Source organism: Clupea harengus, chromosome 21, assembly GCF_900700415.2.
Source record: "Clupea harengus chromosome 21, Ch_v2.0.2, whole genome shotgun sequence".
NCBI lineage: Eukaryota > Metazoa > Chordata > Actinopteri > Clupeiformes > Clupeidae > Clupea > Clupea harengus.
In genome coordinates this window covers 267,665-287,490 of record NC_045172.1, presented here as the reverse complement: position 1 = coordinate 287,490, position 19,826 = coordinate 267,665, and the positions used below count along the sequence as shown (strand labels likewise).

Here is a 19,826-nt window from a genome sequence, read left to right as displayed (position 1 = left end):
TTTAGTTTATGGAGCCATTTGCAACATCTTTGGCTATATGTTTAAATGTTTTAATGACAACTTTATGAATAAGTGTATACCTTTCTATCTAAAACGTGGCCATTTAAAAAACAAAATGTATGTGGGCAGCTCGTTGGTTTGTGAATAGTAGTAACTGGCTGCTATTTACCAATACTTAATGGTAAAGCAATGTGGAATCTATTTTCATGTGCGTGTCCAAATTTGACAATATATACTGGATTTGTGTGTCAGACTGTCATAGTGCAACAAATGAATGAGTTTAATATAGCCATGCTCACACATCATTGTACCAGCACAATGCTTTTATTGAACCACATAGTAAAGTGCCATCAGAAGGTGAAGAACAGAGAAGAGACCAGACTTAAGCTCCAGACAGCACAACAGTAGCCTATCAAAATCAATGTAGACTAACTGCTTGATTCAGTATCTGCATATATTGTTTGATGAGTGTGATACATGGGCATGTATGTACGTATTATACCAGTCAGATTTGTGTTTGAAACTAAATAAGTGAAACAGAATTACAAACAGTACATTCCTAAGGCACAAAAACCAAAGCAACAGGACAGATAAGCACAGAGGACATGACACGGACACAACAGAGAGATAAACAGGAACACAGACACTTAAAGGGTGTGGGGTGCTCAGTCCTGGTAGTAAATAAAGTACTTCACATTATAGACAGTTATGAGGTTTAGAAACGACTAACCAATAGGATTACACACTTTTAAATAGTTGAACCGATAGATACAGAGCTTCAGACTGTTCCAACACACAAACATACTCATTCTCCCATCTCCAGCCCTGCCTTAACTACATCTTCACAGTCACAAGTCCTTGCCTTTACATTCCCACCTGCTCACAAACAGTGCTACTATCTACAGTATGCCTGCCCTGAGTACATGTCTTTATCATGGAGCATCAGTCTTGATTGTCTTACATACACCATCATTCTCTTATTCTCTGTCCTGTTCTTTTTTTTTTACTAAACAGTCATTTATAACAAACCAGAGATTTATTCTTTCTTATAGAAAGTACGTTTATTCCTGGTGTCCACCTAAACAATGCCTTGACAAAGAGTTTTTTCTGAGGGACAAGGCTGTTTCGCCTGATGAGGATATCCCCACTCCATACTACCAATAGGTATGCCCTAATTCTAAAATCGATCTGGAATCTTCTGGAACACTTGTAATTTCCTCTCGCTCTCAGGAGACACTCACATGTGTATGGCATGTATGGCATTAGAATCATTTCAAAATTCTCAAAGAAATGTCACGTGAAATGGAATGCAGTGTGGTCACGTTCAATCATACCCTCAAACGCTCAAATTGGGCTGAAACAGCTTGAATTGTAAGAGACATTTGATCGGCTGCAGAGAATGCATTTGTGAATCAAGCTGCGCCAGGAAAGTCGGAAAGATCCACAAATAATTGCAGGGATGTTCACATCGAATGTGTGTTCATATGGCTGGTAACCGCATTTACATTTATGAATCACGTCAAATTTAATAGTGAATCACAACATACACTTGTGAATCCAGTGACACTAATTTGTGAATTTTGAAACTATTCTAACTCCACAGGCATGCCTGTATGAACATAAAGGCATTGTGTGTAGAGATTTCACTGCAGTCTATTTAGTGCAAATAGTTATATTTTGTGTAGAGTATAAAATGGTGATGTGGAGGAGCTCAAAGCCATAGAATATGTACATTTCTCATGTTGGAGAATGCCCCCAGATTGGATTCATAAATCAGCTGCCACTGGTGCAGTGGAATAAGTCAAAACAAACCTTTCAATGTTGAATTCCTAATGAATGATTGCACTTCATCTTTTTTTAACTGAATTCACATGCTGTAGCCCTTGCCTCCTAACTTCATGTAGCTAGCATGGAAGTTCTTAATGTCCTATTTACATTCACTGGGTGAGTGGCACTCACTTGTTTGTAATGCACTTGATCATTCAGATTCACTCCACCAGTTCAGCTCACGTCCATGCAGGACAGTAGGGTGCTGTGAGGTGTTTGGTGTGTGTGTTTGGGAGTGGGAGTGTTCAGGATGTGTGTGTGTTTGGGAGTGGGAGTGTTCAGTATGTGTGTGTGTTTGGGAGTGTTCAGTATGTGTGTGTGTGTGTGTTTGGGAGTGTTCAGTATGTGTGTGTGTTTGGGAGTGTTCAGTGTGTGTGTGTGTTTGGGAGTGTGAGTGTTCAGTATGTGTGTGTGTCTGGGAGTGGGAGTGTTCAGTGTGTGTGTGTGTGTTTGGGAGTGTGTGTGTTCAGTATGTGTGTGTGTTTGGGAGTGGGAGTGTTCAGTATGTGTGTCTTAGATGCACTCAGAGGACTCTGAACCTAATATCTCCATCAAGTCAACACTTCTTGTCCTGTCAGGAAGTAAAGAAGGACATGGAAATAACACTTCCTAGTGCTAGTGACTTATCTAAGGCTAACAGAAGGAGTCACTGTCACAATGAGCACAGAGAAAGTGATGTCTTTAAAGTGACAGGAAATCAGAGAACAACATATAGTACCTTCCGATTATATACAATTACACAATGACAATGACATTCAAAACTAAATTCACCCATACCTCCCATCCTTCAACTTTGTCTTGAAGTAGTGAGTGACAGGTATGACTGTTCCAAGCTACTACAACAGTGAACCAACAGTAGACGACAGTAGATTACTCACAAATAAATCTCTTCATTCATGAGAAACAGTCCTCCTGAAATGGTGTTGTCATCCCACATGTTTCATTATGCTCACAGTGTCTTGAGAGTGTTAGTAGGGTTTTGGGGGGTTTTGGATGCCACTTATAGACATAGACCAAAGGGCCTGAGGCAAGCGATCCGATTAGTTTGCAGCAAGTTCACTAAACTCAGCCGGGAGAAATGCCATATTTATTCTCCTTAGAAAAGGCCTCCAATACAACAAATACCTGCTCTTCGTCTCTGATCAAATGGACCCAACCTTTTTATCAATTCTTAAAGCACAGGTGGAACATTAGCCGGGTTTCAGATCACAACTCATTATTAACTCACTATTAACTCACTACACATTTTGTTCCAGTATTGTTCCCTCCTGGGCTCCATCAGTGGTCAGCTGTGTGTTTCCAGATTAAATGATGTAAGCCTGAGCTTGTGAAATGGAAGTTGCAGTATCAACACACTTGAGTCAGAGTTGATTTGAATGGCCCTGCCTTAACATCAGATTAGAACAAGAAGGGTCAATGTGCAAAGGCAGAGGCGGATTGAGGGCATAGTCCTTCACAAGAAACTCTCCACACACGTCTTAGTGAGTTAATCTTCTCCAGCCATAGTTTAAACCTGACGTATATGATGGGAGTTAGGTCTGTGTGCATGGGTTCTATGTTTCCAGTGTATACAAGTACGTGTGTATCCTGAGGGTATGTGTGTGTACACATATTTCTGTGTGTGTGTGTGTGTATGTGAATCTTGTTGGAGAAAGTATATTTTTATTAAGATATTAAGATTGTTTTTACTTTGGCTGTGATAGTAAATCTGCAGCTACCCCTGCCCCTGTCCCTTGCGTTTCCCCCAGCTCTCCCTGGTTCACACTGGCACTCCCACTGACCAGCTCCTCCATCTTTCCAGCCAAGTATGCTGCCATCTGGCTGTTCTTCTGTGAGTCCTCCTCCCCCTGTGGCCTGTTGGCAGCCTTCTTGGATCCCTCAGGCAGAAAGGGCACCAGATGAACGGCACCACTGGGGCTGACCACATTGACACACGTGTAGAAGTCATGCAGGGTTGGCACAGCTGGGCCTGGCGAGGTGCCAGGGGCAGAGTTCTCAATCAGGCTGTAACCCGTACTGGGAACTTGCTGAGGATGTGAGGAACCAAAACCTGTGGCCCATGGAGAAACAGGGCTCTCAGGGAATGCAGGGAGATCCATGGACTCTGTGACGTAGGATGCAGGGTTCTCAATGTAAGGTGTTGGACCCTGGCAGTTCCGTGATCCCTCGCTGGTCGGTGTAATCTGCTGGCTGTGAGGGTAGGCAGGTGGCTCTGTGATCTTCTCATTGATGGGCTGAGACTGAAGGTCAGAGTGACCAGACAAGCCCTCATCTGTGTACACCTGGTACCAACTCTCCTCACGGTATTGTGGAGACTTATAGCCGTGGAATGATGAGAAGTGGCGATTTATTTCATCCATTTTCCCCTTCTTAAGAAACAGATACATAGACAAATACGATTGTATTATGAAAAGTTTCACTTAGGAAATGTGCATTCACCATGACAACCAGTCATCCAACGTCTGGGCTCCAATCAACAACTAAACTGATTTCAACCATCCACTGGTTGATGAATTAAACAGTAATTTCCAATCTTGAAACAAAACACTAGTAAGGATGATTACATTCTAAACCTGTTAAGTGAGATGCCGACTACAGTACTGGCTTTGATGATCAGGTAATTGGTGTATGATCTACAATGTTGGGTCGGGCCAGAGAGGATATGTACCTTTAAAAGTGTAGGGTCCAGGCCTCTTATATGTGGTTTGGGTATAGGTGGAAGGAGAAAGGCTTTAATCCTGTAAATACAGAAAACACACAGAATTGTAAACACTGATTTTGCGATTAATTGTGATTCATTTTGAGTTAACTATGACATAAATGCGATTAATTGTGATTAAATATTTTAATCGTTTGACAGCACTAGTCATAAAGTTATGCCTTAAGCTGTACCTTAAAGCAGCAATACGGAGTGTTCTGTTTCAGAACTAGTAAGCTAACTACCTAAAAGGCATGCAAAAACCTTGCAAACACCACCAACAGCCCAGCTGACACTGATAGAAGCTTGCCAACACACTAACTGGTGTCTTTTGGCAGTTTAGCTGGCAATGTCATGCGTGTGAAAGCTTTTCATCCATTTTTGCAGGGTGTACCAGCCCATTACACAGAACTACATAGGGCATATCCTGGATGGCTAGTGGGGAAGACAGAGGTGTTTATCTGTCATTCACATGACCATATGCTATCAAAATGAATTTGAGGATGGTACCAAAACTAGTTGCCTATAAAACCATACCTCAAAAAGTGTAAAGTGTTACTTTAACATTTCAAGATGTTTCTCAGAATGTTCTTAGCTAAGGTATACCTTCTCTAAGGGATATTTTTGTAAGGTTGGTCTGAACCACTCTTAACTAGACCTTAACATATCTTAGAGCCTACAAATGTGTTAGTGTCTGGACTGACTGCGTTCTAAGTCAAGATATGTGTTGCATTCCTTTCTGTGCTTCATTAAATAAAAAGAAAAACAATGGTATAAATTAATGAATAAATGATTTAGCTGCTTAAAAAAAAAATGTAATCTAAGTTTTCTATATTAAACCTAAGTAACATCTAGCCTACAACCGTCCTTATTTGGGAACTTTTAATATTTGACTTGAATAGTATTTCTTGTTGATGTTCTTTCTAATAATGATAACCTGCGCTCTAGTCTGAGTCCAACATCTCATGCATGTTCAGACCTCCACAAACATGGATTCAGCCTCTCAAGCTGTACGTAGGACGCTTTCTATAGGGGGAACTCTTACGTTTTTAGCAATCACCACCACAAAATCTGTTATTTTCATCGCAAAAAATGGCGAAATCCTGGTGGGACCTCAAGCGTAGGTATGACTCCAAAGCCAATGATGAGAATGAAAGGTGTCTGACTCTCACCTTTTGCTCTGGGGTATGACTCCAAAGCCAATGATGAGGACTGCCATGACCCCGACTCCCGTGATGAGAATCAGTGCCAGCATTCGGTCTGCTGGAGCACACACAGGGGGAGACAGGGAGAGAAACAGACAGAAAGAGAGACAAAAGTGTTATTACTAGAGAGTTGGTACTATGTCATCAACTATGTCTATTCGCAGTAGCCTGCAAGCAATAAACCAACACACAGAGGATGAATGTATGGAGTAATTCCTAAACAGTGCTTGGGGAATACCTCCTGTGTGCCCTAATGGTACTGTGATGACGAGGGGAGCGCTCCACTGACTCCAGATGTTGTTGTTCTTGGAGCGGCAGCGCACCATCACCTCGTAGGTGCCCACTGGCAGGTCTAGGAGCTCCAGTTGGGGCTCACGCAGCAGGCCTTTGACCTGAAGAGGGGGGCACATATATGGAGATCACAACACCACATGATCACACACACACACGGATGACACATATGGAGATCACAACACATGATCGTACACACACAGGGATGTTCACATGCTAACATTGATCTGTCAGATGACTGAGTGTATCTGCATGCTCTTTCACAACACATGATCACTAGGGTTGGGTACCGAGAACCGGTACCAATATGGAACCGGTTCCAATACAACCGGTACCTACCCGGACCGAAATGCAACGCAGATTTCGGTGCTTCATTTCGGTGCCTGAGCCAATTGAAAACGGTTGCTAGGCAGATTCCGCGGGGCACATGTAAAACTGCCCCAGCTCCCAATGTAAACTTTGTCCTGTGTCGCTCACGCTCATTGGTGTTTTCATAGCAACAGTCTTATGACAGTGAAGAGCATGCAGCATTTCACAGAGCAAGCACAAACAGAACTAGCCATCAACCTTCTAACAGAGAAAATACCGAAAGGTAAACGGTCAAAAGTGTGGCTGTATTTCGCACCAAAATATTCAAACATCGCGAAGTGCAGCAAATGCAACAAAACAATTGCGTGAAAAGAGTGGAGAGAAGGCAAAGAGTCAACGGCAGATCAGCAACCCAAGACTGAAAAATAAACGGAGATGACAGCTATACTTAACCTACGGTAGTCTCTTAAAGGGGCAGTACACATTTTCTCGTACTCAGTGTGTTCAAGTAACAAGATTAACTATAAACAAGATAGAAAAGATAGGTATAAACAAATCATAAAATGGTGAAATTTCATGAAATAAATGCAAACAAAATAATACATTTTTGACTCCAAAGGCAAATATGCTCATATTTTTGCAAAAGAAGTTTGAAGCTGTTTTTTGTATTTATTTATATTTATTTAAGTATACTATAAACTGTTGTTTACAGTTAATATAATGTTCATAGTTTGAAGTTAAAAAGTTTGAAGCCAAGTGTTTTGTATGTATTTATATTTATAATATACTTTAAACAGTTAATATATTGTTCAATTTGAAGAAAAAAAATTGAATTGAACAAAAGAATTGCTGAAGTATTGAAGCTGTAGTGTGTGTACAGAGTGTGTGTGTGTGTGTTTTGTATTTATTTGTATTTATTTAAGTATAGTCTAAACTTTTGTTAACAGTTCATATATTATTTAAGTTTTAAGTTAAAAGGTGTTTTGTATTTATTTATATATATAATCTACTTTAAACAGTTCATATATTTGGCAATAAAGCCTTTCTTAAATGTCGTCAATCGTAAACATTTTTTTATTTTTTATAAAAGTATCGGTTCCGGCACTGTTTAGGCACCGGTATCGTTTTAAAAGTATCGGTTATGTACCGGTATCGGATAAAAACCAAACGATACCCATCCCTAATGATCACACACACACACACGGATGTTCACATGCTAACATTGAGCTGTCAGATGGAGATCACAACACGTGATCATACACACACACGGATGTTCACATGCTAACATTGAGCTGTCAGATGACTGAGTGTATCTGCATGCTCTTTCACAACACATGATCACACACACACACGGAGGTTCACATGCTAACATTGAGCTGTCAGATGACTGAGTGTATCTGCATTACTCTTTCCTTCCAAGCCCAATGCTCCATTCCACTCCTTCATCTCATCCTACCTTCCAGTTGCCAGGGTCTGCTGCTGTCCTGAAGCGCAGCTCATAGAGCAGAGTGATCCAGCCAATGTGCACCAGCGATGGGATTGGGTAGGACCACGACACCAGAGCTGTGCGCCCTGATTCTCCCTCACTGTTGTTCATCAAGGTGTATGTCAGGTTGAAGGGTGGATCTATTTCCACTAGTTGCCAAGAGAAAGAAATGATGAATTATTAGTGTGAATTACAAAGGCACATAGTGAGAGAATACCTATTTTATTAGTATTTATGTATGTTAGAGGAGAGGGAGACAACGAGAAAGAAAGAGTATGACAACATCACTGTAACGACATGCTTGTATTCATGTTACGACACCAAATATATACCAATATAAAATGTAATTGATTTGATTGATTTCCATCTAATATGTTTGTTGCAAACTAGACAGTTGACCACAATGAAAGTGTTGACCAGAAAGGTTAATAATACCAGACTGATACCTTGAAAACACTTTCCTGTGTTGTTCACTGTCAAGTAAAAAAACAAACTGCCTTATGACGCTTCATAAATACAATGTTCTGTTTGCATAACAAAACTGCCTCCCCCCCATGACTTGGACGGCGGACGTCAGGATGAGGATCCGAGAGCGTACCGATGTCAGCCACATCCAGGCAGTGTTCCTGTGAAGTGAAGGCCCCTCTGCTGCTTCTGGCCGTTACGTTCATGCAGTACACCTCCCAGACGCGTGTGTGCGCCGTGTCGAAGTAGCAGCTGTTGGGCCCACCTGTCACGTAGTCTGGACACTCTCGTGGTCGATGCTCATTCCTACACACAGATGCCAGTGTGGGCGAGAAGAGACAACAGGCAAAGTTAAGGTTTTACTCTCCGGCGTCTGAATAAGATGGCTACTACTGTGATAGTGGGATCAAATGTGATCTTTCCCATAGTACTTTGATAACGTGATCAATCTGATCATTCCTATTTCCAGATCATTTCCACTGACATTTGAGACAGTTTCTCAATTCTATTGGGGGGGGGGGGGGGGGTGAGCATTGGCTCTTCAGAAGACTCCACTAGGGTCTGCAAAAGAGCCAATGTGACCCCTCAAATATGTATTGAATCATTTTACATAAAACGTTCTGTGAAATATTGGTTCAACTAATGGCTGTATGAAGGAGCTTACTCTATAGTGTATGAGAATGTGTAGTTGACCATCTCGTTGCCAGAGGAAGCATTCTCAAGTGGATGCCACCAGCAGGTGAAGGTCTCCATGTTGGGGGAGCGGCAGTGGTATATCTGAGGTCTGCTGGGTGTCAGAGCAGCATCTGAGGATGAATTACAGTATCATGTCATTATCTGAGGATGAATTACAGTATCATGTCATTATCTTCATCATCTTCATCATTCATCATTATGATCTTGAAAATAACATCAGCCAGTTGGTTATTCAGCCAAACTGCACAGTACAATTAAATGAATTCCCTTTAAACTACCTTAGACTCATGAATCCTCATTTTAGAGCATGTGTAGTATACTAATATAGCCTGGATACCAGACCGAACTTAGCCCCGCCCACACATTTTTTGGTTGGGAAGTTCGGTCTGGCATTACTCCATTGAGGAGAAATTATCTGCGGCTCGATATCGGCCGTACCAATCAAATTGTTAAGGCGGGCTTTATACGATGATGGACAGATGATCAACAGTAACGTAACCAACCACGTCACCAACACACGAGTTGAATTCGTTTTCAACAAACATGGCTGCCGCTGGAGAGCTGAAATGTATAGATTCGAGTCCATTAAGACATTGACAGTGCATTCATTTTGAAAGAGGAACAGAGAAACGCGATTAAGGCATTTGTCAATCGAAAAGATGTTTTTGCCTTCCTTCCTACGGGATCCGGTAAAAGTGTAATGTATCAGCTGCCCCTGGTCACATACTACGTTGTTCTGATTGGTTGTAGGTAACCAATTGAGCGAAGAGGCATTTTTTCTCCTGGTTCGGTTGAAACACGCCCCATAATCACAGCCCAATGGAGCGATATCAGACTCATATTCTGACTAGAATTATGAGTATGACATCGTCAGGCTAATACTAATATGCATTTGGCTATCAATGAGTTCTGCTAAAAAGTATACCTGATGGATGGCAGACTACACATACATAAGCCTCAGACAGGGTTTTGTTACCCTTCATATTCACTCATTTGATCAAATCTATGTGAATGGTAAAAACAGTACTGTGAGAGGTCTATATGTTAATGTACATTTGATGGTGACTTTTAGGATTTTAGGTGACTGTTTTTTGTGTTTAGGAAATTCATTACAGAAATGTTGGAGGTGAGTGAAAGTTGTGTAAGTACTTTGTGTGTATGAGGTTTGGTTTGAATTCTTGTCTAACATTAGCCTGGATGCCAGACGAACTTAGCCACGCCCACAAACATTTTGGTCGGGAAGTTCGGTCTGGTGTCGCTCCGTTGGGGAGAAACTATCTCCTCACAAAAATCTGTGAGGAGATAGATAGACCAATCAAGTTGTCAGGGCGGGCTTTATACGATGATGGACAGATGATCAACCCTAACGTATTCAACCACGTCACCAAAGAGCTTTTGGGGTGAATTCGTTTTCAACAAACATGGCTGCCGTTGGAGAGCTGAAATGTAGAAATTCGAGTCTGTTTTAGAAGACATTGACAGCACATTCATTTTGAAAGAGGAACAGATAAACGTGATCAAGGCATTTGTCGATCGAAAATATGTTTTTGCCGTCCTTCCTACGGGATCCGGTAAAAGTTGAATGTATCAGCTGGCCCCATGGTCTACGTTATGGTCATACTACGTTGCTCTGATTGGTTCTAGATATATCCAATTGAGCGAAGAGGCATTTTTTTTCCTGGTTCGGTTGAAACACGCCCCATAATTACAGCCCAACGGAGCGGTATCAGACTCATATTCTGACTAGAATTATGAGTATGACATCGTCAGGCTAGTCTAACATGGCACCTCATACAGATCTATCTCTCGATAAAAACCCAGTTTCACTCCCGCTTCAGAAGGCTTACACTATGTCCCTACAGTCAGCCAACAGTAAGCAGCTCTCTGGCCAACAGGCCTCAGTCCCATGACCTGTGCTCCACCAGGCACAGGAAATTCATTTATGCCAAAAATCAACTGTGCCATGTGAGATGGATTATAGCTCTTTCTGCAACACACAGAAACATGCAGAACAACCCTTTAACCTAGTTTCCCTCCAGCTCAGCTCAGCTCAGCTCGGATCGATGCAATGGATTACCACTAGCAGGTGTGTAGGTATATGGTTTACCGTAAAAATGTGACAAGATTTTGGCTTTAGTTTTAAAACCCTGACACGACCTAGTGCTCAAAAGAGGTCCCACCAGGCCATGCAGTGTTTCCCATACATGGTCGGCCTATTGCCATCAGCTCAGTTTGTGCTAGAATTCTAATGGAGCAGGAGTGAGGAATTAACATGAAGTTCATCAAAATGTTACATGAGTATCAGGTTCTCAAGTGTTTTACTGATATGTTCAGATCTGTTTGTGTTGTAATGCCTCATCTAGGCAGAAGATGGTAACTGTTGGTTGTCAAGTTCACATCATTTCTCGTCCCATTCCTTATGGGATTGATGAGTGGTGTGTTGAATTACAAGCTCTGGTAATTGTCATATCAAATATTTTCTTAATTTTCTCATAGTCATTCCCTAACTGTAGAAATGAACACTTTATGAACATGTATGGGATTATGCATGTATGGATAAGTGAAGATCACGCTTATGTAAAGTATTTGTCTTGGTTCCTTTATCAAACATGTTAATGTTAGGTACTTTAAACAGCACAACAGCTAGACATAGAATGTTACTTTTGATAGCTAATGAAGCGCAAAATAGCCGTCATGGGAAAGACAATACTGTGATTCCTGTACTGTGTATATTGACAACCTTGTTATGCTGTTGTATTGCCAGGTATGTTAAACTGGATTGTATGTGTCTTTGAAATGTAAATTTGATATTGTTACCAAAAACTTTCCATGTTTTCACACAAAGGGTACAGGTCTCCCATGTCAATAAGTAACACCCATGCGCCCATGTTCTTAAGGGCTGAATTTGGGAGAAATCGTTGGTGATTGCGTTCACATCAATTCTACAGACATCCTCGGATTTAAATAATTATAATAATACAAAATATGAGAATATTTGTATCATAAACAATTACGTTTCACATTTATAGTCATGATTCTACGAGGCATCGTGATGTCCTAACATAAATAAAAGCACTACACGAACACTGCAAATGGCATTGAATAAATAAATAAGCACTAAACTCAATCACATGGATATAGCCATGGTGGAATAGAATGGACACATCTACATTCTAGCAACAGTTCCTCCACCTCTGCACAGGTGAAGTTAGGTTACATGTTGAAAGTCGCTCCAGTAAAGTTCGAGCAAAACCCACACTGACCGTGTGAGAGTAGTATTTTAAAATGCACTACACGGCATAACAGACCGGTGTTCGCTTTCCGCTTTGACATGATGTAAAGCAAGTTGCAAAGGAGTGTAAGGGAGAGAGAGAGCGAGATAGGGCCAGACAACCATTTTTTCATGTACCCCCCCAGGAATTACTCTGTGATATTTGACTGTTTATTGTCCCCCCCAACAATGAAATGGGATCTCCGCCCCTGGCTCTGTACACAGGCAGAGTATATACTTCCTGTGGCAACAGGAGCTGACAGTACAACAGGGTCTGATCCTTTTCATGTGAGATGCATTATGTGAATCATAAAAATCTCCCATCATGTCTGGTTCCAGGGATACATTTAAATGTAATGCAGCATTATAACCTAGCATAGGTTGAATGATCAAGGCTAACTTGATCATTGGTTTATTTGTGATAAAGTAAGACAGTTGTTAAATAAATATGAGCATTCTGAAAAAGTACATGCTCAAAAATGGTGTTGAGTTATTATCAGAGGTTAGTAACGCGCTAACTTTACTCTGTTACATGTAATTAGGTTTTCCAATCAATTGTACATATAGAAGTACAAAATACAATAAAAACGTGTATGTTATACACATGTCTCCCTACTTTTATATTCAATTATTTGTATTTACATAGGCACAGCTTCTAGCCTTCAACATCAACTGCGTTGGCTACATAAACATATACGTAGACGCCACATTGGCCTCTGCTTCATAGGTCAACGACGCACCTATATTGAACCAGGGCAAATCTATGGAAGTCAATACCAAAACATTAGTCTCATGGCAAGAAACCTCATAGTTTAAATAGCTAATGTTAGAAAACTTTAAATTGTATTGGCTAAATGTAATGTTACGCGCCTAGTCTATGGGGCAAAAAGCTAGCATCCTGTCCATATAACCATAAGGAATAATACAACCCGCTAGAAGCCTGCCATAAAGATTAAAACTAGGACTCCTTAACACAGACCATAGAGATGTTCACAAACACTACTCTTTTTTTTTGTATATGTGCAATACCAAAATTTGTAAGTATTCACATTTCTATGTAATCCAGAAGGGGATGTGGTCTAGGTACAACATCAGAAGAGGGGATAGTTATTGAGTTGAATAGAGGCCACACATCTAATGCCAGTGCCCCACCAATTTGAGCTAATGAATGCTTAGCAGCTTATGATATTAGACATTCCACTGAGCTGAGTGCACTATAGAACTGCACACACTGGGGTGAGTACCTACTCTCACTAGCGATACATCATTCAAAGCTGACACTAAGCATGTTTTGATAAGTGTGTGTTATTTACTTTGACTAAACAGGGGGTTCGGTACACGGGTAATCCAAAATACAAGCAAACAATGCAAGAGCGGAGAGGCAAAAGGGTAATTCATAGTACAGGCAGAGGGCGGAAACACAAGTAAATCAATTAACAAGAAGCTATCACAAGAACGCGAGGAACACGGGGAAATAACAACGAAAATAACAATGATAACAGTGATATGATAACAACGATCGCTAGAAACACGGGGAAAAACAATGAAAATAAAGTGACAAGAACACAAGGAGAAACCAGCACACACAAACTAAACACAAAGGGTAAGGAGGAACAGGTGCGGACAATTAGGGCGGGGCAGACAATCAACAAGGCAGGGTGTGAGGAGTCTGACATGAGGAGACATGGGTAAACAAACACAACACAAGATCAAAGAACAAATGACAACATGAGGAGACATGGGTAAACAAACACAACACAAGATCAAATGACAACATGAGGAGACATGGGTAAACAAACACAACACAAGATCAAATGACAACATGAGGAGACATGGGTAAACAAACACAACACAAGATCAAATGACAACATGAGGAGACATGGGTAAACAAACACAACACAAGATCAAATGACAACATGAGGAGACATGGGTAAACAAACACAACACAAGATCAAATGACAACATGAGCAGACATGGGTAAACAAACACAACACAAGATCAAATGACAACATGAGGAGACCTGGGTAAACAAACACAACACAAGATCAAAGAACAAATGACAACATGAGGAGACATGGGTAAACAAACACAACACAAGATCAAAGATCAAATGACAACATGAGGAGACATGGGTAAACAAAAACAACACAAGATCAAAGAACAAATGACAACATGAGGAGACATGGGTAAACAAACACAACACAAGATCAAAGAACAAATGACAACATGAGGAGACATGGGTAAACAAACACAACACAAGATCAAAGAACAAATGACAACATGAGGAAAAGGAACTAAGAAACAGGATGGGGCTGAACACCCCTTGCTGATGTCATCAGCATGGCTATTGATTTCATATTAAGTGTATTATTAATATGTGATCAATTCATATGTGACCTTCTGCCAAATACCCCATGACTTCTTATTTAGTCTATGGAACTGTGAGGTAGAAACAGATAACAAGTCAGCTTGAATTAACAAAATAGAACGTGTTGACTTACCTCTTCTGTTGTGTGCTCCACGAGTAGCCGAGCTGAGGCCCAAACAGGCAAGTGTGAAGAATAGAAAGCACTGCATAACACACGGCAACAAACCTGGACACAAAAATACAGTACTTTAGCTTTTAATATTTTCATTTCATTTTCATAAAAGCATTACATGGTAGGTGTCAGATCACTGCCAAAGGTTGATTCTCCAGTCTTAGTACATCACTACTACAAAGGGAAGGATGAGACAGAGGAGGATTATGGGGAAGGCATGAGTGTCTTCCAACTCATGTTTGTTTTTGTAGAAGGGGCCCTTCATCCCTAGTAGTCATGAGATGGATCACAGGACCACTCCTGTAGGCACATTACACACACACACACACACACCAACACACACACACACACACACACACACACAAACACACACACCTCCTGTAGGCACATTACACACACACACACAAACACATACCATGCTGACTCACAAAAGCAAAGCCTGTAGGCAGACCTACAGAAAGGTCATTGTTACCAGAAAATGTGATTTTTTTTAACTTAATTTGAACTCCAACTCATGATCACTGAAGGGTAATCAGAGAGGAGAGCGTCACACTCATGCCTCTGTGCCTCTGTGCCTCGGCATGGGAGGAGAACACGGGGACTAACTGGGGAAAGAGGCTTATCGTTGGACACACATACAGATGGAGAATACTGACTTCAGTAATGACTGACAAAACAGAAGAGTGAAACAAACTCTTAAGTCTAATATTAACACACAGAAGACAAACCAACTTCTGTATGTGTGCATTAAGGCTTATGTGCATGTCTGCCCACAGTGACTCAGCCAACTCAGCATAGGTTCAAAACGTGTTGAAATGTACTTTTAATATCAATAGATTTATTTTTACATCCACAAAAACAACTGTTGTTAACAACAAATTATGACAGTGATAAACACAAACCTCTTACATAAACCTGTTACATAAGTTTATGTGATTGGTTTGTTTTTGTAGAGAAGTTTGTCTGTTCAATTTGGCCACTAACATAATGTAGCCTGCATCAGAACTGGCATCTCTCTCAGTGTTAATGCTAAATGTAACAGCATCCAGTGGGAAAAGAGCTGTGCAGTAAGTAGCACACTCTCCTCCCATGTCATTTTCACTTCCTAATAAAATGAACAGTATTCTTGAGAGGCTGCTCTCTAATAAAATGAACAGTATTCTTGAGAGGCTGCTCTAATAAAATGAACAGTATTCTTGAGAGGCTGCTCTAATAAAATGAACAGTATTCTTGAGAGGCTGCTCTAATAAAATGAACAGTATTCTTGAGAGGCTGCTCTCTAATAAAATGAACAGTATTCTTGAGAGGCTGCTCTAATAAAATGAACAGTATTCTTGAGAGGCTGCTCTAATAAAATGAACAGTATTCTTGAGAGGCTGCTCTAATAAAATGAACAGTATTCTTGAGAGGCTGCTCTCTAATAAAATGAACAGTATTCTTGAGAGGCTGCTCTAATAAAATGAACAGTATTCTTGAGAGGCTGCTCTCTAATAAAATGAACAGTATTATTGAGAGGCTGCTTTCTAAAAAAAATGAACAGTATTCTTGAGAGGCTGCTCTCTAATAAAATGAACAGTATTCTTGAGAGGCTGCTCTAATAAAATGAACAGTATTCTTGAGAGGCTGCTCTCTAATAAAATGAACAGTATTATTGAGAGGCTGCTTTCTAAAAAAAATGAACAGTATTCTTGAGAGGCTGCTCTCTATCATAAAGAACTGAACTAGCAAAGCTGTGATGTCACACACCCCTGGCAACTGCTAGTTTGGGGCAAGCTCATACAGTATACTATATTTTCATTAGAATGCATTTGATGTTCTTAACTCCACCTGTCACTCTCTCCACTATATAAACTCCTGACTCCCCTCACTTCCCTGTCTGGCCTTGTCATGTATGGACGTATCTTCCTGCTCCTCCTGTGTTTGTTCCTGCTTCTTCATGTCCCTAGGTTTCGTCTGTGTCTAGCCTGACGTCCGTGACAGAAATATGGTTTGAAATATATTCTGATATATATAACAGTCTAAGCTCTGAAATGGGGCAAAATCACTTGGTCCTATATACAACCAATCCTGATACACAGAGGCATCCAAACCAGACCTGCCAACGTGTACACATTTGTACCAAGCATTTTAACTTGAATGTGCACCTGTGTGTGGTGGTGCAAGAGTGGTCCCTTTTATCAGTTATTATGTCCATGTAACAGAAGGCTTTCTTATCTTAACAATCCAGCTAACTGTCATATTGTCTGTCTAGCAGCCTTAACAAGAGCCTGTTATCAGGAAGACCATGTTTGATGCCATTGTTAGCATACAGGCACTCAATGACACAAATGTTCATCCACATGTGTACAGTTTATGTAAGCCATTCTACATGATGTATGGTGTTTCTGTCACTTAGCTAATGTGTCACCAATTTCTCTAGGTGAGCAGAAGCTGACCATAGTTAGCTGTACTGATCGGGAATCACACGTGTTCTCACAACAACCATGCAGTTAACCTAAGTAAACAACACATCGATTACCTAAGGATTTGAAAGACACAATCTGTTACATAGTATAAATCTGATGTTTTAGGTACTGGAGCTGTAACATTGCATAAGAAACCGCAGGGTGTGAGTAAAGAGTTGTCTGTAACCATTACCTCTCCAGCACCATGAAAGTTTTCTTCCACCAGCTTTCCCTTACTGACTATGGGAATTGCTTTACTAAGGGTTGTAATGTTTACTATTCCACATCATTGAAACTAATATTAGAGAGCTTTTTAGGTTTGTCATATAATTCTCTCATGGGTCATTTCCAAAACAGATCACTTTCAGTGTGATTAAATTCAGCTATTTATGAAGTATCTATTTCAAACAGTAAGTAAAGTACTAAATGGTAGTTAACCTGTGTTTTTGTTTTATTTTCAAAAAGTCAGATGATCTCCAATTCAATGGTATTGATTCAAAGGTGCAACTGCTTGCCTTAAAGCGGCTCCTTCTTTAAAGCTGTGCCAACCATCTGTCCCACAATCTGTTCCTGTGACCACCTATATCCCACATAATTCCAGTACTTAATCTACTCAAGTGGACAGACCTACTGTGTCTCTTGTCATTGTGAATACATGTGCATGTTGGTCTATGCACATGTACAGACTGAATATGTATGTTGAATGGTTTCAATGGTTCATCGGTTAAACAATACAAATGTGTAAAGGTATTAAATTATTTCTGTGTAATGCATATATTTGTCTATGCAGCCTTAAATCTATACTTCAAAATTATAACACAGTGCAGTAGTTCTTTGTACACTTACATTGGTTTGTAAGCTGTAAAGAGCATGATTAAGTGTGCGTGTAAGTTTGTAAGTTAGAGTCATTGATATATACTGTACTGAGAGTGTGCCTTGGTAGAAATATTGTGTGTGTGTGTGTGTGTGTGTGTGTGTGTGTTTGTGTTTGTGCATATCAGCATATGTGTATGCAGGGTGTATGGGCTAAGTCTACAATTAAAGCCCAGAGAGATTGCTGACTGAGCACTTGATTGACGCGCTTGTTAGATGTAAAATAACGTTCCAACTTTGCGCTCTTGGTTATGAAACTTTATTTCCCACAGTAAGATCCAATCAATAAAGTTGTCCATACATCCAAACTTGCATCTCATTTACATGTAACAGACCTTTGGTGGTACAAATGAAGCGGTCAAAAAGCTATATGCGCTCTTCCTCTGTCCAGCAACACCTGACACCTGCATGACCTTTCCCACCTATATTGTGTGAGCCCAATTAAGGTGGAGCGCCATCTAGTGTCCCAACAAGATTAAAACATGAACCCCAAATGGCTCCTACACAGGGTATCTAAGGATATAACTCTTGCTTTGTGTGAGCACAGAAAGAACAGAAGCAGAGCTTAGCATGATAAGCCTGCTTGAGTTACCATAGTATCGTAAGCTTATGTTTATGTTGTATAGGTCAGCCTTCCTACATCACCCGCATGCCACAACATACAGGCCTTGATTTATATATTTCAACTATTTCCCTTGAGGCCTGGGTGCTTTCCCCTTTTCTCCATCTCATGACAGTGGTCCACCTTGTCTAGCATCACTTTGTGGGACACATGGGGCCCACTGGCTTTCTTCTTTACCCGGTGACTGTGATGCTGACTTTCCTGTTAATGTGATTCCTACGTCATTTTTAAAACAGGTTTTAGCCCCCATTTCCACTGATTTAAACCACTCTCTTTCGTTATTGAGCTCCACATAATTATATATCTAGAGTGTTATAGGTTATGTTATAGGTTATGACCCATTTCCAAATTATCCTTCATCTCTGACATTTTTGAAAATTTGCAATTTGGTTCCTGCCAACAACACAACATAGAAACAGTCCTTCTCAGGGTCAAAACTGACCTTTTTGATGGCTTTTATTTCAGGAGAATATTCTGACAATGGTGTTTGACACCATTCAGCACACTATATTGATAAATACACTGAGGTCACGGACTTCAACGGTAATAGTTTATTCAGGGTCAGCCAGAAACAGTTCACAGGCAAACGGAATCAGAAGGTAAACTGAACAGACTGAAGATAGAACTTAACTGTATCAGGAACAAAATACACTACGCTCAGAAGATCTTCAGAATAAACAGAAACAGTCCATGGAAGGATTCAAACTTAGGAACAAAACTCTCTAAAACCAAAAATACCTAAACCTTGGGATACGAAGGAGCAGGAACAAACACAGGGAACTAATAGTCCGGCGCTTGCGTTTGATACAGAATTATGTCCATACAAGACGAGACCAGACAACAAGTGAGGGGAGTGAGGAGTTTACATAGTGTGGTGGAGGGAGTGACAGGTGTTCGTGATTAAGAAATCAGGGGACTGGGAATGTGACGGAGGCAGGTGGGCTGAATCAGAAGGGGGCGTGGCAGGATTAGAGCTCAGTGCCCGCCTGACGATTGACTTATTGAGTCTGCATTTTTGCGACAACCCTTGAATGGTTCTCTTCCTGCTTGATCACACACCAGTTTTTTATTGAGTATATGAATTGAATACATTTAAAAG

General features: G+C 40.6%; 1 protein-coding gene across 2 annotated transcripts in view; it reads right to left on the bottom strand.

The window, feature by feature from the left end:
• Window positions 1-2,261: 2,261 nt before the first annotated feature.
• The window catches only part of LOC105896518 (prolactin receptor-like), a 39,441-nt gene continuing 21,876 nt past the window's right edge, over window positions 2,262-19,826 (bottom strand). For both annotated transcript variants that reach the window (XM_031558384.2, XM_031558383.2), the window contains exons 2-9: window positions 14,750-14,842; window positions 8,946-9,087; window positions 8,415-8,587; window positions 7,787-7,965; window positions 5,969-6,122; window positions 5,698-5,788; window positions 4,496-4,565; window positions 2,262-4,196 (exon numbers count right to left, since the gene is read on the bottom strand). In XM_031558384.2, the coding sequence (XP_031414244.1) occupies window positions 3,513-4,196; window positions 4,496-4,565; window positions 5,698-5,788; window positions 5,969-6,122; window positions 7,787-7,965; window positions 8,415-8,587; window positions 8,946-9,087; window positions 14,750-14,825 (1,569 nt within the window). In that variant the 5' untranslated portion in view covers window positions 14,826-14,842 and the 3' untranslated portion in view covers window positions 2,262-3,512. The remainder of the gene's footprint in view (window positions 4,197-4,495; window positions 4,566-5,697; window positions 5,789-5,968; window positions 6,123-7,786; window positions 7,966-8,414; window positions 8,588-8,945; window positions 9,088-14,749; window positions 14,843-19,826) is intronic.